At 38.7% G+C, this 23391-nt stretch overlaps 1 protein-coding gene across 1 annotated transcript in view; it reads right to left on the bottom strand.

The window, feature by feature from the left end:
• LOC128949364 (inositol polyphosphate 4-phosphatase type II-like) overlaps nt 1-23391 on the bottom strand; it is a 134270-nt gene that overhangs the window by 76625 nt on the left and 34254 nt on the right. Inside the window, exons 3-7 of the mRNA XM_054294230.1 lie at nt 20455-20505; nt 17258-17337; nt 11954-12065; nt 10270-10342; nt 5291-5438 (exon numbers count right to left, since the gene is read on the bottom strand). Coding sequence (XP_054150205.1) covers nt 5291-5438; nt 10270-10342; nt 11954-12065; nt 17258-17337; nt 20455-20505 — 464 coding nt within the window. The remainder of the gene's footprint in view (nt 1-5290; nt 5439-10269; nt 10343-11953; nt 12066-17257; nt 17338-20454; nt 20506-23391) is intronic.

The following is a 23391-nucleotide window of genomic DNA, read 5'->3' as shown; positions in this document are numbered from 1 at the left end:
TGGAGCAGGGGAGGAGTAAACAGGGGGCTGAACTGGGGGAGGAACCTGGGGAGGAGCCGACGGAGGATCGGAGGGCGGAGAAATGGAAGGAGCAGAGGAAAGAGATGGGGGAGGGACAACCGAAAAAGAGGTTCGGTCCAGGGGAAGGAAAGGGTTAGCATTAGGGAGGAAAGGGTTAGGAGCAGAAGAAAGAGCCCTGGCGGGAGCGGCCGCGTGGCCGCCGCCATCTCGGGCACCAAGGGACCCCTTTTGAGGGTCGTCGCAAAACCGAACAACTTTGGGGTTTGGAACCGGGGACTTGGGGACCGGGCTGGAGGGTAAGGGAAGAGAAGGAGCCTGGCCAGGGCTCCTCGAAGGGGGAGGCCGAGCCGGTCGAGGGGGAGCAGGGGCAGGATGGACCCCCTGCCTCTGGTCGGCCCTCAAAATCCCCCTCGAGGGCTCATGCCTACGGGACGAGGGAAAGGTTTGGGGGACAAGGGCAACTGAACGAGGAGAACGAAGGGACAAACCAGAAACCGCGGGACATTTCTTAGGCTCCACAGGCACGCCGAGTGTCGCATGAACTCTGCGCGCGCAATACGCCACGGTGGCTAGTTTTGTCTCCCCGGAATTTATGGCCTCTTCTAATTTTGCCACAACGGCTGCCCAAAACCGCGGCTCTTTTACGCGTTCCGGGGAGACCTCGGGAAACCTAGAAAATACCCACTTAACTAAACATTTTAACTCCTGCTTGCGGGCTTTCTGACCACCCCCAAGCAACAAACCCTTCACAACATAATAAACCTCCTTCTGGGATTTTCCCATTGCGCCTTTCTAGAGCAGAAACTGCTACCGCTAGAAAGGGGGAAAATCCTCTGATGACGCAACCGCACGCCCGGGAAACAACGAGAACTTAAAACAATGAGCCGCCTGCCGCCGGCCCCTGCCCCCCCCACTGCCCCAAAGTCTGGGTAAACAGCCGGAGGGAAAAAGAGATTGGGTGATGGGTGCGGCCCCACGTCTGGGGAAATCCGGCACCCAAAGGGAAGAGAAAACAAAAACGGCGCGGGGACGAGGAAAAACCTCAAGGAGAGAAGGCGGGGGGGTAGGTCCCCAACGCAGGGCATATACCCCTAGGGAAAGTTAAAAAGGCAGAGGGGAAGCCGGAGAGTCCCCAGGACGGGGCCCGAACTCACCAATCCTGCTGCGGCGAGGCGACAAAGAAAAAACCAGGCGAAGGTCACTCGTCTCGGGGAGTCGTCCTCTGAGGGTGCGAGGAGTCCCGACTCCCTTCCGCCGGGGAGCGCTGCTTCTAAAACGAAGCCTGCTACTACCCGGGGTAGTCTGGCGTCCAGAGGGTAAGTAAATCCCAACTCCGCAGGGTCCAGTCCGTGGTCAAAAGTCCACTTCGTCGGCCCCAACGTTGGACGGCAAACTGCGCGAGGGCGTACACGGCCCTAAGTCCGGCTAGCTGAAGGGGTAAAGCGGCCGACGCCCCTGCGCATCTGAGGCCAGCCCCCCTTGGCGTCCTGGCCTCGGGCTGGGCTGGATTGCGGACTTGGGTTCGCGCTGGACGAGACGAGAGAGGAGGCGACCACTTGCTGGGGGTAAAACGTCGGTTTATTGAAGAGCCCACATGCAGCACAGGGCAAACCAACAGGTGGAAAAACCCACAGCAAAATGGCCCCGAACACGGGGGGAGACAGAGTTTTACAGGGAAGGGGTGGAGACGGGAGGGGAAGCCCAGCTAACCAATAGGGGAACATGTGGGGAGGTACATAAGAAAACTGACACAAGAACTTATCCAATAAACATAGAACAAAGGAGGGGCCCTGGGACGCCAGCCAACTATGACCCCCAGAGAGAAGAATGTTCTCGAAAGCAGGGAGGAGTGGGGGGTGATTGACTGGGCCCAGGGAGGAGGAAAACTTTACTTATATGGTGGGATAAGGGAGGAGCAGTTATGTAACTTGGGAGATTGACAAATAAGGGGGGCAGGGGTAACCGTGGTAACATAACTGCCAAAGACTCTGTGGCGGGAAAACTGGAGGGGGAAGAATCATCTTACAAAGAACAGGGAGAGAATAATACCTAAAATGGGGGAACAAAACAAGAAACTTAAAAACACACTACAACACATCAGAAGCAAAGAGCTTAGCAGGATTCAAAACAAGAGGGGACATTTCTGCAGATTATATTTGCAAAACTTCTGTAATATTGTAACAGCTTAAAAATTCTGAATATTTATCAAACAGCAGCTTTGGAGTAAATATAAACTATAGCTTTGGGATATGACTCAATCATTCATACATAATGGAAGTTTAGAAGCTTCTAAGGAAAGGAGCACAGGAATTATTCTTCCTAACAAAGTTCACTTTAAAATGTATGGATAACCGCTTCAATTTTTTTTTTTTTTTAAAGAACAGAATCAGATAAAATTACTCTCATTTTTCTTTGCTACAAGATATGCTTCTGTGATATATAGGCAATAAACTCCAGACAAACAATATAACATTCCCTCCAGAAATAAAATACTCATAGCTTTTTCACTCTGTTGTTTCCAAACCAGGCAAATAATTATTACGGAGGAGTCAATAAGAAAAAAAAAAGAAAAAAAAGAAAAAAAAAAAGGCATGTTTTTCTTTCTCTACTAATAATCTCATTTTAGACTCTCTTGAAAACAGTTGCAATTTTTGTCTCCTTACAGAATTTCCCAAAATTATTTCAAGTTTTGGTGAGCCTGACCCGACAGGCAACTAAAAACTTCAATGTGAGTTGTGCTTACCTTTGCATGCCCTGAACAGTTGTTTAGAAACAGAAAAAGAGAAAACAAAGCAGAAAAAAGAGACAAAAGAAACCCCACCAGAACCCCATGAGCAAACTACCCACCCCAAAAATGGCAACAAATACATTTAAAATTATTTTAAAGCCTCTTTTCCTATGCATGTGAGGAGAATAGACTGGGATTTGCAAAGCCATGATACGATTTTATATGGTTCCTAAGAGATGAAAACTTTAAGTTCCTTTTAAATTTCTATCCACTACACTTTTTATTATACAAAAGTGTAGACAATTATAAGCTAAATTTAACTTGTTTCTCCCTTCCTACTTTAAGATCATTTTGCTTCCATTCCTGCTTTAAATTCTTTCCCTTAAAGTTAAAATAAAGTCAAATACTGTTAGAAGTTACAAATTTCAAAGCATCATGTCAATAAATGAAAGGGTTTGGTTAACAATGAACACTGAAGTTTTATCAAGAGACAATCAATCTCAAGATGGCGAGAAAAGGGAATTTAAACTACAATTTTTAATGAATACTGAATAGCATTAACACTTACTGGCACATTTTTATAGATAATTGCTTCAGGCCTGACTATATTGAAGCCACAATAAAAAAAATGAAACAGGCTGAGTATGATAAGTGGCTTCTGAGACAGAAATATTTATCCTTTTATACTAACAGAGGGGAAAAGACACAGAGAAGAATACTTGAGCCCACACCGAATATAGCAGCATCCTCCTCACACGTTCTACTAGACTACAAGTGTAAGGACTCCACAAGAACACACATCTCCACAATTGCTTTTCTTGAAAAAGAAAGGCCAGACAAAGCAGAAGCTCCAACTCACACTCTTATATGATGGTAGATGACACAGATGCTCCTGTTCCCACCATCTGCTGGTATTCTACATAGTGTTGCTCATTTTGGTTAGTCTTATCTCCTCCTCCAGACTGCATCAATCACTTGGTCTCTTTCTTTCACACCCACACTTTCAACTAGGCTTGAACAGCTCAACCACACCGGCAGTCAGGAAAATCAGAGGCACTTATCTCAATCTTTGTGCCACTGTTACTTCTGTTTCTTTTTCAAATCTTTATTTTGGTGAAGAGAAAACCCCACCATGGTGAATTCTTACTAGGAGTTTGTCCAGGGAGGTGAATTCTATAATATGATACAACAACAAGGGCTATTACTTGTATTATGCCTTTGGAGAGAATAATGCAGAAGTAGTAAAAGTGGTTCAAGTAATCCTCTAACATTTAAAAGGCACTTACCCATGAGGCAAATGAAAATATGGGAAGTGCATGAACTGTGAGACTCAGTATAATCTATTTTTATTGCTTACTGCAAAAACCTTGCCCATAAGTATTCTCAAACAAGATGAGGCCATAAATGCCTAAACACAGTACTAAATGAATAAAATAAACTATTATAACAATTCATAGGAATTTTATAACCCATCATCACCATGCATAAGGATGTATCAGTCCAGTGACTTTATTAAAATCAAGATTCCAGCCTCCCACATGCTGTTCTATTGGCATATAAACATCACAGGGAAGCAACAGATGGGGTAAATAAAAAAAGGAAAAGAAGCTTGGTACTGCAGAACAAACAGCCACAACAGGTTGTTTTGGGATGTGACACAACAGGAAGGAATTGCCTCAAAGCGCACAGGATGGCTTTGGAATGCAGCACTGGGTCCCAGCATCACTCTTACACATGAGACCAGCTGCCCATCTATGTGTTAAGTAACTTGCATGAGGAAGGAGGCAATATCTTCTACATCATCCATTATCGCTGGAAGAAGAAGGAGGCACTGTCTTCAGGGTAGCCCTGGGTTACTTAAAAAGATGTTTCCCCAAATTTTATCAGCACAGCTTACAAGGGTTCAAGGACAGGCTCCATTTTAATCACTGCAATGGCAAATTGGACATTCAAAGGCTTTTGGGACACCTGTGTTCTCTATTCTCCTTTTTCTCCAGGCCATACACATTGTTATGATTCTCAGATATCTCTCTGGGTTATGAGGCCAAACGTTAGGGTTTCAAACAAACATTACTTTGGAATCCTTTTCTTATGCCAACTAATTTAGATTAGCTAAAGGAATGTCCATTTTATCCTCATTGCTCCTTTATTCACTATAAACTTGTCATTTTTCATGGCATAATGTTTGTCTATGTTATTAACTCTACCCAGACACATAGCCAAACACAGCACAATGTTGCTCAGCCCCCTGTCATTTTCTGATCCTTTATAAAATGCTAATGTTCCAGAATATTTAAATTGTTAATCAAACGGTGGTGCTAACAGGTTTAAAGCCATGACTGCACTTTAGCACAGTTCATTGCTCAGAACTTATGAGGTCACTGGAGTCCTATTGAGCAATCAATTCTGTTCAGTTACAGCTGTAAATTCTTAGCAGCTATAAAAGTGCCCATTTCATACTACAAATAAATATATTTTAGCTCCTCGTCTGCATGATTCAAAGTCAGAAAAATATAATTTATATTGCTGCCTCTTCCTTACCTTCTCATGTCCTCCTTTATGTGCAGATTTATTAGTTCTTTAGGAACGTGGAAGGAGAGGGTGGTCTCAGCCATCTGCTCCCGGATCCGCATCCACTTGTTGTCAGAAGTAGGGAATCTATACAACTTACAAACAGGGTTTCTCAACACTGCAAAGAGCAAAAATAATATCATTGCTTTCATGTGCTTATATGAGTCCAAACATTTATGACAATAACCTGCATAATTATTATATTATTTCCCCCTAGCTTACAAAATTAATTTTAGTATCATTAAAATTCCACTAAAAACATTTAATATCTATTTCATTTTTATACCAGCATGTGGAGGGCAAAGTATTACTAGTACATCAATAAATCGCATTTTACCAGCAGAGTAGCTAACTTTTGAATTTAGGTCTTCAAAGTAGTGAGAATGTCAATCAGACTCTCTTTTCTTGCATTTCAGCTGGAGTTAGGAAAACCAGAGAGCACAAATGAACAATGAACTCAGTACAGCCACCACCACAGCTTGCCAGCACCACTCACAATTCCAATAAATTGCACAGGACTCAGGGTTCAGCTGCATCTTCCCCTGGACATGCACACACAAATCATTAATGCAAATTGGAGGTGTGCTTCTGCATTAAAGGAAACTTGAACATATTAGAGTTACCTGGAACTTTGATGGGGTCAAGACACTGCCACTACATAGAAATAAATATAACAGCCCTGTCGATATGTTACACACACAGTTTTCAGATCACTATTGCAATGTGACATAAGAACATCACTTGACTTGGAATGAGTGACAGCTACTAACAGTGACAGCTACTAACAGACATTTCAAAGACACCATTAATGTTTATGTAGTCTGCTTTATAGAGAATTAAAAATAAAAGGTACCCAAACTGCCTTGTCTATCTAAGCAATCAGGATTTTTAACAAATATCCTTTAGGAAAGGCCTAAAAGAAGACCAGAGATTTAAATACACTGATAATAAACCCACTGCTTGCAACCCGAAGAAAGGAGCAATGTTTAAGTGGTCGCACTGCTCTATATTCCCATCACTCCACTGAGATGTCTTTCATCAGCAATCTTGGATGAAAAACTGTTGTTGGATTATGCCCTTTTCTGATCCAGAGATGGAGCAACCGAGTCTTAAAAAACTTTTATTCTATTTTCAATCTCTTGGGAAGGGTGAGACAATACAGATGTTATAATTTATGCCTTTACAATCAGAAGCCAACTATTTCTTAATTACAGTACATTATAAGCACTTCTTGCCATTTTATTGTCATTTTATGAGCCTTTTTAGAGTAATTTTGCCTTTAGTTCTTAGTGATTTTACTTTCAAAAACTAAATTTTCACTCAGTATTGTGAAATAAGCGAAAGAGATGCTTAATTTCTCTGACATATTAAAAAGAGCAATTTTTCTTTACTATCAATACCCAAAATATCTCAATGTTCAAACCTCAGGAAACTAAGGGCTAATTCAAGGGCTAATTCAAGTCTGGCCTTAAACAGAAAACTGCCAAACCAGATGATAATTTTGAGTTGGTACTGTTTTTTCTGTTGTGCCCCCCGATCAGCATATTACCTGGACATTTTAAATGATGATGCCCCTGACACAAAAGATTCTTTATTTTACCTTTTTATATCTACTTCCTAAGGAGTTTATCAAGGGATTTTTTCCAAGAGCAGCCCTTAAATTCACACTCAGAATCGACTACACTGAAAAATGCACATTAATCTGTGAGAACCTAATGCAAATATGTATCTGAAAAATCTCTTTCCTCCCATCTCCCCAATGTTGCCACCATCACAAAGTAAAACAAAGCCCAGAAAACCCATCACAACTGCACCAAGGGACAAAGAACACTAAAAATATGGATTCAAAGTTGTGACTTTTATTGTGGCTAGAATTATTAAACTCCTCTCCAGGTACTGGCTTCATCTTCAGGTCTTTGATTCAGGTCTGAATTTTCAGATGGGGATAATCTCAAGTGTGTTGTAAGTTTTTTAAATGGTCAAATCCATGGGTTTAAGAAGAAAATTTCATTTACAAAGTCAAAAAAAGCCTGGGCATTTTCCCCAAATAATCCCAATATGCAGTATTGCTAAAGCTTAAGATTTAAGGCCAATAAAAGCTGCATAAGTACTTGATGTTTTTTCCTTATAAACAGAACTACTGAAGGCATGCAACTCCATAAAAATCTCAGAAGTATCTTCCCCTCCAACTGCAACAATAATTAATTTCTACCTGTAACAAGTTGTCTAGAACCAAATTCTAGAGGGCATGTACAATAAGAAGGGTGAGACTAGAATTGGTTTTCATAAAAAGTAGTGATTAAAATGAGTGGAAGTTTCATAAAGATAATCCTTGCTGTACTCAGACAGTGATCATGAGAGGCATTGAAGAAAACCCAAAATCCACATGAACTGCAGTGGTTAAAAAAGAGAAAACTCTGTTTTAAAAGCTTTTCTCCACAGCATCAAGCCTGAAAGCCAATGCCATATATTTACCCATGAATATTTTTGGACATTGTCATTTTTAATATGAAGAACCTCTGTGCTTTTTATTCCATGCAATATCCTTCACATTGCTTCCCCTGAAAGTACAATAAAAATAATAAAAGATTGAATACTCTGGTTTTATTTTCATTCCCTATTGAACACAGATCAAAGCATATCTTTGCCATATATTAATTTGCTAACAGTGTTCCTATTTATATCTTTCTTTGTAGCATAGGAATATGATGTGTATTACCTCAGGAATAATAATTAAAGCTTTCCTAATTTTGCTTAATTTCAATTACTTTTCTTATCTTTCTTTTTTAATTTAGAATGCAATTTGTTTACATGTAAACAACTGGCAAACTCTCCAGCATTATAAATAAGTAACTGAATTTTGAGACGTAAATTCAGTCTCTGGAGGTATAGAAGCAATAGTGATAAGGCTCTGAAACACACTGCTTATTCCCACTCGCTCAACAAGCATCTCATAACTCACTGGAGGGCTGAGAGTTCCCTATCCTAGGATTTAAATTTCACAAGAATGCCAGCATGCTTCTATGCCTACAAGCTTAAGGATTCACAGAGGCAGCTTTTTTTTTCAGTTTCATCATTTTGAAGGCCTGATAAACAACAAGAAAATACCAGAAAGCTTTACAGCAGCATACACGTGAACTAAATATGAATGTATATGGAAAACATACTGTTCTGGGGGCAGTTCTGTATGAGCACAGCATGTCAGCAGGAAAGTGGAGGTGATGCTGCACGAGAAGAGAAAGTCACAAATACAGGAAACAGACTGAAGACTAATTATTTATCTGAGAAAAACTTCCTGTGAGTGCAAACTCTTCCCAATAGCCTGCATGCTGTCATTTCTTGCATATGCACCTCTTTCCCCTCAACTCTTTAAAAAAAGCCTGACAACCCAAAAAATGACAAAAAAAAAAAAAAAAAAAAAAAAAAAGCTCTTCAAGGTGTGTTTGACTTTATAACTTTATAAACCCGAGTAGTGTTGGGTGGGCTTTGGTTTTATATTGTGTTTGTATATGACAATAACAAATGTGAAAACGCTGCCTAGATACACTGTAGAATCACATGGAAATATTCTTGACAAATTGATCGAGACTTCAATATTCCTAAAACTGACATCTACCTTGGAAGTTCCAACAAAACATATTCACAACCTACAGCATTTTCCTATACAAAAGAAGTCAACAAAAAACCCCAATCAGACCTATACAAGGGAGGCAACAAACAGAAAACAATCTGTTGTGAATCAGCATCGTTCTCTGGCAGAAATGTCATTTCTTCAAGTCTCACTAATCTGGATGACATACAGAATCACAACCAAAGAACTGCACTGGGCTAGATGAAATCCTTCACCTGGCCTCTGTATCTTGTGCCCAAGAAAAGCCATAAATACACACCTGGAGACACAGGATACCCTCCATGCCTCCAGCTATTTCCAGTTCAGGAATTTCTGGAGCCGGATGTAGCTCCGGCACATTCAGAAATTCTCAATTAACATCTTTCTCACTTTGAATTGATGAAAATAAATGGTATTTCTCTAGAACATATTTTTTCTGATTCTGATCTAATCTCAACAACTCACAGAAAAAAAATGCAATATTCACACACATATGGAAGAACTTAATTTTTGGCAGTTTTTAGGGCTTCCTTCAGACTGCAAAGCAGATTCAGAAAGTCTGCCCTATCAGAGAAATCAGATTAAAAAGTTTCAAGAAAGATTTTAAAAAGTTGTAAAAGTTTGGTAACATTCCTCCTCAACGGTATGTAGCAAACACAGAATTCTTGACAGTGCTGTGGTTTTAGATGACCCATATAACTTATTTGTGACATTGTTATTGCCGAGTAATGGAGATTCATAAACTCGGGCTAATAAAGGTTTTATGGCACAGCACATCAGCATGTAATACTCCTCAGATAATGAAAGAAAAACAGATCTAGTTTAACACCATGCACTCAAGCCCAAGCTGGCCTAGAATTGAGAATGCCTTGCCAACAGCTCCCTTCATTCTAGGACAGACAGTTTCCAGATCAATCTGAAACTGCCACTTCACCAGTTATGAATGAGAGAGATTGATTGTCCTGGGTATTCACTTACAAATAACGCAGAATTATTTTACAGAATGCCGTGCAATGACACAACAGAAACTAATGATGGTAATTCCATGCCCATGGAAGTCACTGACAGTGATTTTTAGTCACTGAAAATCACTGAACAGTAAAGATGCAGGAGATGGAGATTTCAGCACTGCTTCAGAAAGCGCAATTGACACACACTTATTCAAACTTCTCCGTGAAATGATAATGCCAAACATGTATAAAACACTAAAATATTGAACTTGAACATCTGTGCAGCATTTGAAGAGACATTGATGAGCTCTGCCACGAATCTGTGTGATTTCTACAGGACCAGAGGTGGAGTTGCAAGAGCTGTCTCTTACAGATATTGGAATTCTTACCTGCATTTAAGGAAGGCAGGTTGTCCTTCCCACTTATGCCCTCAGTGGCTGTACACTCACGAACCAATGCACACTGCAAAAAAATACAATACAGATGTGACACATTCAGGGGGTCTGAGATAAATCCATGGCAGTTTATAAAAGGTAGGCTGAAAACCATGAGTGATAATAATACAAACTTCCAAAGTCTTACTTAGAATTTACATTTTTCTTTATATTTCTGTTCCAAGATACTGAAACACAATCAGAATTATAGCCAAGAAAATGAAAAAAATATGATCAGCTGTTCCATAACAAAACAGAAATGTTTCCTACCAGTATTATGGCAGAAATGTTGAGAGATAGTAATAGTTTAGCTTAATACGTTTTACTATAAAAATAAGGCACTTTAGTTTAAAACCATTTTTGACAAGTTCCATACTTTCGAAGAGGTTTCTTTAGACAAAGCAGTTTTCACATGCACAGTGCAAGAAAACCCTTCATTAATTTTTAAACAAGGGAAAAGCAGGAAGCACAAAAAAGTCCTTAAAATGTGCTCAGATTTTGTGATTCACCAGTTCAAAACTTATTTATTTTTTATTAATTCAATGACTCACCATTCTCACAATTGCATCCTCACTATCAACATATAATCCAAGACTGTGTTGCCACTGATTTGTACAAACCAAGGACTCCTTTAAAGACCATACATTGGTCATGAGTCTGGTCTCTCTTTACAAGTATTAGAAACCCCTAGAAAGCTGCTATTAAAGCCTTCTGTGTCCCCCAGGCCCAACAGAGCTCAGTAACTACATCTCCAATAACTGCAAGGAGTCTCATTCCACATTCTGCAGTGGAAGAAAAGCCAAATAAAAGAGAAGGCTGAAAAAAACAGCTCATGTTGCCTATATTGTGCAAGTTTTACGGGTCAAAGTCAGGAAGATTTCACAGCATTTGTTGCTTTTTTGGAACTGGTCACACTCATCTAAGGCATTGAAGTTCTCTGAGATAAGCAGTGAAAAAAAAGTGTGAAATTTACCCTCAGACTGATTTTGCTATGCAGAAAAGATACTGAAAATAATGTCCTCTGCTCAAAAAATAGTTTTATATGTAACTTCCAAACAAAAAAATCCTGCATTCCCTGTAGCAATATTTCCTTTTATTCAGGAAGAACAGGATACACCACAGTGTTAAGCAGTGAACTGTTGTATTCTGGCTGCAAAAATTGTGTGCTCCCATTTAATGCAGATGAACCTGCCCCTTTGCAAGGGAATTTACCTCTTCTTTGCTTTGCCTGTCTGTCATTCTTCCAGCTTTTCAGTATTGTGGGCACAGATTGCACATAAAAATCAACATAAACAGGACTTCAAGGGCAGAAACCAGACCAGCTGTCCAAGGGAAAAAGAAGCTGTATTTATGGCATCTCTCTGGACAGTTTTTATCAGAAGTGATCAAATATATTCAGTTGAGACAAAAATAAGCTATTTTTTTCTTCAAGAAGGAGAGGGCCTAGGAAACTCAGGTTAGGATATTACTCTGTACATCTTCATGAATTTGGTTTTTTTGGATGAGGGAGATAAGTTTACACAGCACTTGCGCCACAAATTTTGTTTTAAGTTCTTAACCCAATTTGGTAATTAGTATTTTAGACATCTGGTACAACAGATCATTCTAATTAACTTTGTGCAATAAACTGAGTTTCTACCTTTTGATCCTGAGCATCTGCTGTGATGTGGTCTGTTTCCCCCTCATCCAGCTCTCCCATCTTCATAAGATTGACTTCAATGGTACCAACTGTCTTTCCACCATCAGATGTCCTGGGAAAAAAACCAACCCATGACACCGGGTCACTTGCAGCATCAAATCCTTTCAATTAGAATAACATCAGTAAATATTTAGTGCCCTCTCCATTCTGTAAAGTGCAGCCACCGCTACTGAGCTGGCTATTTACCATCACAAACCAAATGTTAACAACAATGAGGCAACTTCTTCAGGACAATGAAAGCTCTCATCACAACACTGAGGACAGGTAAGTGCTATGAATGGTGCATGAATCCATGAACACTGCCAGGTTCTCATTCTAGACCTTATCCTCTTTGTGGACCATTGGATAAAGGGCTGTAACACTGCACCAATATTCCACTTAGGATCTGCAATCCCAATGCAGAGTACATGGCTTTGTTTCCTAACAATCTGCAAAGAAAGGACAGAGTGTATTAACAGAATCCCTGCAAAACCAAAACAGTGAAGCTAATCTGAATATCACGTTTCCCTTTGTAATCCCTCCACAGAGAAATTATTCAGAATCCATCCCATTTCTTGAACTATATGGGAATGGTAGTATAGTTACAGGTGAATTCCTTCATTATCATCCCCATAAATAGTTTACTTTCAATTAATCAAAAACAAATAATTTAGATGTACATCACCGAGGGAAGAGCATTGCTGACTTCCTTTAGGAAGAAACAAGGATTTAAACTCCTGAAAGATACCAAATGCTTTTTCAGCTTTCACTGGCAGCACAGCACCAAGTTTATCTCCCTGACTTCTTCTGAACAGCTAGATTTTTTTTTTTAAAGGAAGGAAAGAAGAGTAACTGATAGTTTCATAATAATGAGGAAAGGGTAACAAAAGGCACCAAGCAAAAATAGGCAAAAAGGAAATGACGAGAATAAGTTCAGCACAATTACAAAAACACAGCGAGGAAGGAGAATCAAAACAAATACGTGTGGGGCAATACTGTGTCTTTTCTGAGCAGTGGAAATGAAGAGTGATGAATCAAGAAAAAAGAATACATAGAAAACTTCAATGTCATAAAATCATTAAACCACAGAATTATTGAATATGCTGAGTTGGAAGGGACCCATTAAACAAGTTCAGCTCGTACAGTAAAGTCTCAAAAAATAGTTACCCCCAAGCTTTCAAATTAAATAATTATCTTCCTTGAAAACCATTAGGCTTTACTATGCACTCAGTAGAATACACTCATCTTGCAACTACACAAATCTGGTCTTCTATAAAACCTTGCAAAATAAACATAATTCTTCATATTTTACATGTGTAAAACTTCATCTGCTCTAAGCCAAATTAATTACTGACAATAAAGAGACTATTAAAAATGAACCAGTTCCAGATATTTTTGAAATTGAAGAAGCCTGTATTAATTTAAGAAGTATCCAGAAGAAAAGCAGTAAGGGTTCAGTGTCCAAATTATGAGCAGAAATACATAATAATATTGAAAGGGCCTTCTGAATGAAGAACTTTCTCTGGAGTTGCTACAGCTGTGTGGCTTGACTGCTCCTTCTTGTGTCAAACCAGCACCCAAACTAGGCTCTGTCAACAAATGCACTGCAGCATCCCCAGCAGAAAGGGAATACAGCAGATGTCAGCAAATCACATATCTTTAGAAGCCAAAGTGTGTGGTTATGAGACTGACAATTTTTCAGGAGCTTAAGGTGTTCCGATCAAAGTGCCAAGCAAATGAACTGATCCAAACCAACAGGGCCTGTTGCTCCAGTAAAATGGAAATGCTAACTACACTTTCTCATCCTTGTCTCCTGTTCTTTAGAATCCTAAATATTTCCCTTGGTGCTATTATTAAAAGCTTGGCCTCAGTATGATAACGAGCATTGCACTGTTTGCCTGCACAAGGAGCAATATGTATTTTGTATGGGTTTAAAAACAGTGATTGATATAATTCCACTTTTATATATTTTTTTATTATTATTTTCTTCTCAAAATCACTCCTGTTCTGGTCTAATACATATTTAATACTACAATCTGTTACAGGTGTTACCTGTAAGAGAAGGTAATGCAACACAATAAAACTAAACAGTGGGACTTGTTGCACTGTAGTTGCACTCCTTTCTCCAGTTCTTATCTTCCCACACAGAAATACGAAGACACATTTTAACGAAAAAGGCAACAACAACAAAATCAACAAATCCAAACCCAAAGTTTCTTTTGAATGCTACAGGCATACAAATCAACAAAGAGCTCTGTAAATGCCCAGGGTAAAACTGTCAGACTGATTTTAAAACACCAGCAGTGCTTGAGAGTCTTCAGCTACTTGAAAACACGCATTTCAAACTTTCCAGCAATACCATGAGATTAAAATTTCATTTGAAAGAAAATTTAAAAAGAGAAACAGAAGTGACGGAGTGGGAAAAAAAAAAAAAGCTTAGTGATCATACCTTAGTAGGATAAAACCCTGCATAATTTTACTTTGCACTAACAGTATTGAGCACACACACACATTATGTATACACCTCATGTCCTTTGCTTGTAGAGATGTAAAAAGTCTCACACAGACACACTGTTCAACACAGCACCAGATAAGGAATCAATTGGTTTTAGGATACTTCACAATGCATTAGAATGAGATCAGCTTATTTGCTGTAGTTTAATAAAGCTGAGAAGGGCACTCTGCACTCACACGGTGCAGTGAAGACGGTCCCTGCACCAAATTGCTTTCAGTCATGAGTGAGGAGACACATCCCCACAAAACAAAGGACTGCACCTTGACAACCTGCTTAGGGCGAGTTGGGATGGGGAATCTGGCCAAGAGAATAAACTCAGCATCAACATAAGAAGCCCATACACGGGACAAAACCCACCTGGCTTATGGAGATGGAAAATTGCTGATATTTTTTGGCACCCTGGGACAAGGATCAGCACTCATCTGATACCTGTCAGCAGAGCACCTGCATTTGAAACAGATTTCTCTACTATCCCAGGTCCTTAAGGATCCCCAGGTCAGTATTAGTTCCCCCAAATGTGAGGGAAGGAGATAGCCAGTAACACCACGAGCAGCAGGAATCTGTGCCCACCTTACTCCTTCTGGCCATAAAATGCTGACCAAGGCATCCAGGGAGAAAAAAGGTAACAAGCTAGTGATGGAAAAGTAAGTGAACAAGATGGACTGAGAACAGCAGGCATTTGCCTCCAATCTTCTAAAAAAAAAAAAAAAAAAATCAGCTTTTATTGCTAAATTAGCAACCAGTATACCTAGCTCTTATTTAGAAAGGAAAAAAAAAAGTGTGATTTTATTTTTTTCATCAGACACACTGTATCATACACTCAATATTAAGAAACATTCTCCTACTGAAAAATACTTCTGTTGCATTCAACAGCCCATTTTTTGCCTTTCATCATCACAACTGTATGAGAAAGCTGGAAGCAAGTGACATTGCGTTATCACTGCAAAATGAAACATGCAAGTCTATAGAAAACCTCTCTCTTCTTATAAATTCCATATTGAAAACTGCAATCCCAAATCTCTAATAACTAAATTCCTCTCCCAACACCTGTTGTGTACACTGAAGTAATTCTGCAAATCAATCTTTTTGTGTTTTGATGATTACTGCATAGATCTACCAGAAACACTCAGCCACCAGTTTAGGACACCTTTATGGAGAAGAAAGGACAATCAAAATAAAAACTTCTTTTGCAGAGGTTTTGTAACTTGTGTCCCTAATCACTATTAGGGCACAATGGTAGAAAAAAAGGGAAGTAGAGCACTGTGTGTCAGCAGTAAGAATTTGTAGACACAAGCCAGCTCTCCACAAAATAACAGAAAAACACAAGAATGCTCCTTTGAAAACACTTTTATATTGTTCCATTGTACCTCAGAAAGATAAAGGAAAAACATAACTAAAAAAAAGGAAAAGAAAAAGAAAACTCAGTTAAAAATTAAGCAGATTCTATAATTACACCAATCTTTACAGGGCACACCACAGAGCTATTTCTGGGTCCTTAAATCTCTACTTTAAATCTAACAAAGGAGTATCTCAATCACAGGCATGCCCTGATAAACTCCTATCCAAAGAATATCAACAAGAATTAAATAGAATTTGTTGCTCTGACAAGTCCCTTGATATATCCTCTATCCTCCTGAGAGGTACTAATATTGCAGGGTAATTAGAGGAAAGCAAGCTTAAATAAGTAGACTGCTCTGGTTAAATTGCCATCAAAGAAATGTGGATCATTTCTACTGACATTCTGCTGCCCAATAGTCATAACCAGAAAACAAACCCACTTTTGAAAGGTTAGGATGTTTTTCTTAAAAAATATCCAACTGACTAAACCCTACCATTTAATGTGTCTGCAAATTAAATTTCATTGGTACATTTGTATTTTAGTGTTAGCTGAACAAAGAGGGCAACCAAGACTAAAAATATTAATGAAAACCAATTTTTTCATCTATTTCTTATGAGTTTTCCATCTTAACTTTTTGCTTACAAATTGGATGGCTGAGATACAAAATATTTACTCTGAAACCGAAGCTTTCCGTTCTGTCAATTACTGTGCCACCTGTTGGAGACAATCTTCCAGATCAAATTTTCAATATGTCAGTTAGGGAAACCAAATTTATCCCAAAGAGCTGAAGACAACTTGAATTCCTGTAAGAACAGATTCTTACGATCACTAAGCTGGAGTTCATCAACCTAGGTCTGTACCCTGTCACTGATTAGAGTTCTGTATCACACCCCCTGCAGTCTCAGTGTAGCTGCATACAACGAGTTCAGGAGACCACAAGCATTTTCATGTGGGAGACACCTTCAATAATTAGGACCACCTTCTTTAAACGTGCCTAAAAAAACCTGTACACTGCTAATTCTTTAAACCACACACACCAAACAAAACTGACAATTTTATGCTCCTTTCTAAAGGAAACTTTGAATGAATATTCCCTATGCCAAGTTCTCTACAATTCTTCCATAGGTTATCATGGTATAAAATGAGCTTTTCTAATCTGGCACATGGGAAGCTCACTTGCTACCTCTTGGGAGAAGAGACCAACCTGCATTTCTCAACATGGCCTTTCAGTTAACTGTGGAGGGTGACAGGGTCTGGCTGAGCCTCCTTTTCTGCAGGATGAACATGCCAGCTCCCTCAGCCATTCCTTGTTCGACTCGTGCTGCAGACCCTTCCCTATCTCTGCTGCCATTCTTTGGATGAGAAATGCCAAAGGTTAGTACTTAGAAAAACCCTGATTTACAACACTTACCTGAGGGTGAGGGTCAACTGCTGCTCCTTTGACTTTACCAGATCACCCACTCTAAAAGTTGCACAGCCCAGGAAGCTTCGCTACAAATCAAAGCAGAAAGAAAAGATAACATATTCATTCATTTTTGTTATTTCTTTTGCTCACACACTTGAAAATCTTTCTTTGCTACAAAGAAAAATATTGCATTTCAATATAACAGTTTGATACTTAATCCTCTAGAATTTTTTTTGTGCAGCATGATTATCAGTAAACTGTTAAAAACTTTGGTTTTATGGGCAGGAACCTTTCTCATTTCCATTAAGAACAGTCTAACAACCTGACAAAATAACAGGTTGTAAGATGTACAGCCACAGGAAGATTTTCATTCAGTACCAGTATTTGCATTTTGCATCTGTTCCTTCCTATTTTTCTAATTTCTGGATTACAAGAAGTGCTAAGTTTTCAGTGTTATACCAAAGTTGTTCTTGTTATGGTTTTTCCTCAAGCCATTGGCACTACCATCCATGTATTCAAAATATGAATGTATGTGCTAGGAAGGCATTCTTAAATTGAGTTCAGCACAAGTTTATTAATAGAAATGTTTTATTTCTCTAGTTCTTGGCAATGTTTTAAGTAGTGTTTTCCTCTATTTCCATTGTAAGGTGAACTTATTTACTGCATTAAAATTGCAGAGAAATGTGGTAATGTAACTAGAATGCCTAAAGTTAAATTAGGCTACACCACTGTATCTTTTTCTTCTATAAAAATCACTCTTCACGCATAACAAAGTACAAAGAGGAAAAAGGGTTAAATCTTCTCTTGCACTTGGGCTATTTTTTAACCTCTGCTCATATCCTGCTGAGATCCCATTTTGTCAATTTGGCCAGCAGTAGTATTCTTGCCTTGGGAACAATGGGCAAGAAACTAACAGCCATCTTCTACCAATTTATCTTTCAAATGTACAACACAACATCACTTGCTCTAAATAAATTGTAAGAAGATCATGACATTATGTTTAATTTTTAGCAAAAAAAAATAAGAAGGGCACAAAGTTTGGTTTTTCTTACATAACACTAAGTTTACTGTTGGAATGGCAAATTAGAATTCCAGGCTAAATTATATACATTCTTGGCTATACAAATGAAAGAAGAATCAAGTTGCTCTGAGTCAACAGAGGCTGCCTACAGAGAGCAATGTTCTCTTCAAGGAAAACAGAAAAGAATTTGTCACTGCTGAGAAGAGTTACTTCTCTGGTAAAAAAAAAAACAAACCTTCAGCCTGCTTTCTTTCAGGAAAGCCAGCAGGATGTTGTGTGCTTGAATGCAAACAATAAAGCTTTACACTAAGATAAGTTTTCTTCCATACACAACGTACAGTTCAAACACCAACTCTGAAATTGGGCAAGCACCCACAGTGCAGTTAGTAAACTGCAAACTGCATGTCTGCAGTTCAATAAACTGAGTCATGAGGTAAGGCTTGTTCCCATAAATGGCACAGCCTTAGATTTCCTAAGCAGCATGTAAGCAGCAATGGAACAAGGACACGAGTGTCTAGGGCAGGCTGGAAAAACATTGAATTTGGGAAGCGATGAACAGGAAGAAAGGAAGAAAAATAACACAGCCACACAAGCAAAGAGCACAGTTAGTTTTCAATGCCAAAATTAAAGGCACTTCTACAAAAAAAGACATCCAGGTGCAACACATGGTGATGCACAGCCTTGCTGGAGTGAACACACAGGTGGTTCTGTCTTCCTTTGGATGAGTCAGTGTGAGAGTGTTTCCACACTAAAACTCTGTGGTCACACACACTTAGCCCAGATTATTCATCTTCTTCCAAGAGCATATCCTTCTCCATGCTGCAAGAACGCATTCCACAGCACTGTCTCTCCACAGCAGCCTTTATTCTGGCATTTCATGACATTTGAGTGTTTGTATTTGAAACCTGACCGCTTGGAAAGGGGAAGAGGGCTATTTGGAATGAAACTGATATAAGGTTTGGTCACCTGGGGCTTCTTTCTGCAGCAAAATAGAACCATAAATATATTTAAGAATCCTAAGTCAGAATCCTCAAGTGACCAGGGCCAAGAGACAACTACACTGCTCTCTCATAAAGCCAAAGAGCTTTGGTCATTGTACCCACTAAACATGTCTGAGCATCAGATCTACTTCTTCTGTGTCATGAAATTAAAGGTGAATGATTTTATCGGCTTAAAATGTTCTACTTAGTTCTCTGTTTCATATTCATATGCTTATTTAGAAAAAAAGAAATTCTTTGCTTGACAGCACAGAGCTATGTGCAAAATCAAATAAAATTTCAAATGATCCCATGACCCAAATTAAGAGAGTTATGCTAATGTTCAAGGGGTCTAATATCAAACTGGAGAATACTTTTTCTATACTGATTCAGATACCAATAGTCCACCCTGGGGCCTGAACTGGCAGTCTACAAACCAATTTAACTTTGCCCACATGACTTGGAAAGGCTTGAAAAGTAGGCTTTAGAACAAAATTTGTGCTGTAATCCTAATGGCAGAGTAATGCTCCTTCGGAATTTTGCTAGTGTTCCAGACACAAATCTAAAGACACTCGCCTTGAGTAGTTTGATGAATAATCTCAACTAGCCAAAGAGAAAAGTCTCTATAATAGCTATATGGAAAGCTAAAACACACTGATTATTTCACTAAGATTGAACTTGCTGCCAAGCTACAGGTTTTTCAAACACTAGCTGAAGTCTTGAAAACCATGCCAAGGAAGCCCTTGTAAGGCAGAAAAGTCAAACCCTTAGGCTAAAAAATTGAAGCCTCCAGGCATTTTCCATATTTGCAGACAGATCTGACACCTGCACCAGGTGAGCTTTGTTCTTCTACTCAGCTCGAGCAGGACCAACCTTTCCCACTCCCACCAGGGGCCCATATTATCCATGAGGTTTTAGCCCTCTCAGAAAATGACTTCCCATCCAGACTGCTTGCTTGATATTAGCAAGGACTTTACAGGGTTATGCTGGTCTCAGGATAGCTTCAGTTGAAAGAGGTTTTCAAAAAGATGTGAATGGGATGACATCAATCCATGAGACTGCCACTCCTGCCTTGATTATTTTATTCATTCCACCAAAAACTTTCGCTATTAAAAAAGCTTTTCAGCTCCTGTTGAGCACTGAGTGTTAGTGCCTTCCAATGAGATGGAAAAAAAAAAAATCAATTACTGAAAATGATTTCTTACCCCAACATCTGCTCTTGGTTCCTTGTGGTCAGGTAGGACACTGGTGTGGACCTGAGAGAAGGGAGGGGAAAAAAAGGCAAGAAATAATCAAACTCCTTCTGTAAATCTCTCTGCAAAAGACTCATTTTTTTTCCCATGCCCTCAAAAGTGACCCTCAATTCTTCTATTCTAGCTGCAACTTAGTGCACAAAAAGAAACGCTCCTTTAATGTAAAGATAATTTAATTGTCTGTTTGTTATTCTAAATACATGTTGTTATAAAGCACCAATATAAAGGCTACCACAAAGACTTGACAAAGCAGAACCACAGCTTTTCTCAGCCAGCTCTTATCCCTTGATTTCCTACAGTGAGAACTTTGATTTTTCCACAAAAGCCTGGAGATAGTAAAAAAAATGCTATAATTAATTTATTAAGGGACAGCATACTTTAGAAATCTGTGGGAGTCCTCATATGGATGCAATTTTACATTTCGATTTTCCACACTAATACATTAGCAACTCCAAAGCATTTGGAAATCTACAGAAAGCTAGTATAAAATGTTCAATCATGATATTTTTATCTAAAATTAACCTTTAAATGCTTCACGCCCTGAATGAAAATGAAATTACTGGCATTTTCTTGTTGGTGATACCCATCTTTCCCTTTTGAAGCTGAGGAAATAACTTAGAGCAATCTGTTTCTTAAAAGAAAGATGGAGTATCAACACCAAACCAAAAATGCTGTGTCATTTTAAGATGCTAAAAAGCTGCTCTATGTGCCAGCCTCAAAGAAGTGACATCTGGCCCAACAACTGAGGTATTTATATTTTCTAATTATTATTATGGCTATTTATTCAAGAGAAATAAACTAATAATGTAAGAATTAACACTCCTTTTCATAATTTACTTACGTATTTGTAACCCAACAGCAGTTCATATTTTTAACAGTGTATGCGTTTTTATATGAGACTACGTTGTATTTCACAGCAAGAGAAAGCTAATGTTTCTTTTACACATACTGAAATCAAGGAAATTCAACATTAATTTAGAATCAAAGAATATTAATTCCTTCTTTTGCTGGATAAAATATCAATTCAGGAGAACATATTTCAGCTTTTCTGACCCAACACAGGAGCAGAAAGGGATGTCAACACCTGACTAACCTAGAGTCTTCCATATAATAAAAGCATATTCCTGAATTTCAAATGGACTTAAAATACAGAAAAAACTTCTGCTGCATTTTGCAATACTTTTTGGTTCAGCTATGTTTATTTGTTTTCATTGGGTTTTAACCCCTTTAAATTAGACTGTACATTAGACCGTACCTCTCTTCTTCCCAAAGTATATTTTGTTTGAAATTAAATCTAGTGCCTTGATCCAAGTGTGTGCAAATATCTGCAATTTCGGAAGCAGTTTTACTATTTGACATTTATCAAAAGAGAAGCCACATATGTGTATGTAAATACATACATGGGTGGTACAGGCTGAACACTATCAGGCTGTCTGTTGGTTGAGTTCCCGAACAAACTCTCTGAATGCTGCAATTACTGGGGTATCATTATGGGGTGTTCACACAGGCCTCATTATAAACATCAGGTCAGCTCATAAAAACATAAAACATAAGAAACGAGTCAGTTTTAGTCCCAGTCCACAAAATGGAAGAGAAAAAATGGGAGATAAATACAGAGGATTTGACAGGTCAAATATCCTCCCAGCGCATTTCTTGATTAAACAAACTGCCACACTTTTTAAAACCACGTCATAAATCAACTTTTCCCCTCTGGCCCCATCCAGAACAACTATAAAATCTAAAAGCAAACAGAAAGTCAGATTTTATTCCCAAACCTCCACTACTCTGTTAGAATTTCAGTTTTCCCATTACTCTCTCTAGGTTTTCCTGTGCAAAATGCAAACCTCTGAGTGGGGAGGTCATTCACAACCGGGGTAAGCCCATGCCTGCAGGGAATAGCACCACTACTGCTTTACCTTTGTGACACAAAGAGATCACAAAGGCACACAAGAAACACAGCTTGTGACCTGGACTAAATGCAGCAAAGGTTTTGGCATCTATCCATTCCTGTAATTTTGTGTGTAGAACAACACAGTTACCTTTTTACACCACAGTGGAGGCCTGTGAACCCACTGGGAAAAGGGCAGTGTGATGAAGGTTCGTGCAAGTGAAAGATGCACAAGAGTAGAGTTAGTTTTCAATGCCAAACACATCAGAGTCCAGGAGTTACGACTCCCTGGAATTTCCCAGTCAAACAAATTGCAGCTTTGTGTGTTTGTGCTGGGTGAGCCTAAAATGCCAAAACTGTTATGGGGTTCTGCCACAAAACCAATCAGTTTTTCCTACAGTCCATATAAAACAAAAGAGAAAATCTTTTCAAAATGGACATGCACGTGGTATTGCGGGATTCTACAGTTCCAATGGAAAACCTGATAGGCAGCGAAACTAATAAATGTTAAAACTTCATTAAAGATGAAAACTAATAAAGGGAATATAAGATTTATCAAATTACTGCAACATTGCATAATAACTGCATGATTTTTATTATATATTAATTAGTTTAAACTTACAAAATATTTATATATATATATATATATATATATATATATATATATATATATATATGTGCCTGTGTGTGTATATATATATATATATATATATTTCCTACTACAGATAGTAGGGAAAATATGTATGCCCCTATCACTTGCTGTATAGCAACTGATATGGCACGAGAGAAGAATCACGAGATCCCCCAAGCAAAGACTGAGTTTAACATAAATCTAAATAATTTTAATATGTTTTTAGTATATGCAACGAAAAAAATGGAAGGAAGGAAGAGTTTATTTACCTTCTTAACACAGCACACAGCGTGAGACTGGATTCAATTTTTTTAACCAATTTGAAACAGCATTTTTTCTGCAGAGAAAGCTTTGTCACGTAAGGTTATGC

Source organism: Melozone crissalis, unplaced genomic scaffold, assembly GCF_028551555.1.
Source record: "Melozone crissalis strain CALT ecotype California unplaced genomic scaffold, PUWL_Pcris_2 ptg000223l_1, whole genome shotgun sequence".
NCBI classification, from domain to species: domain Eukaryota; kingdom Metazoa; phylum Chordata; class Aves; order Passeriformes; family Passerellidae; genus Melozone; species Melozone crissalis.
This window is presented reverse-complemented; position numbering and strand designations above follow the sequence as displayed.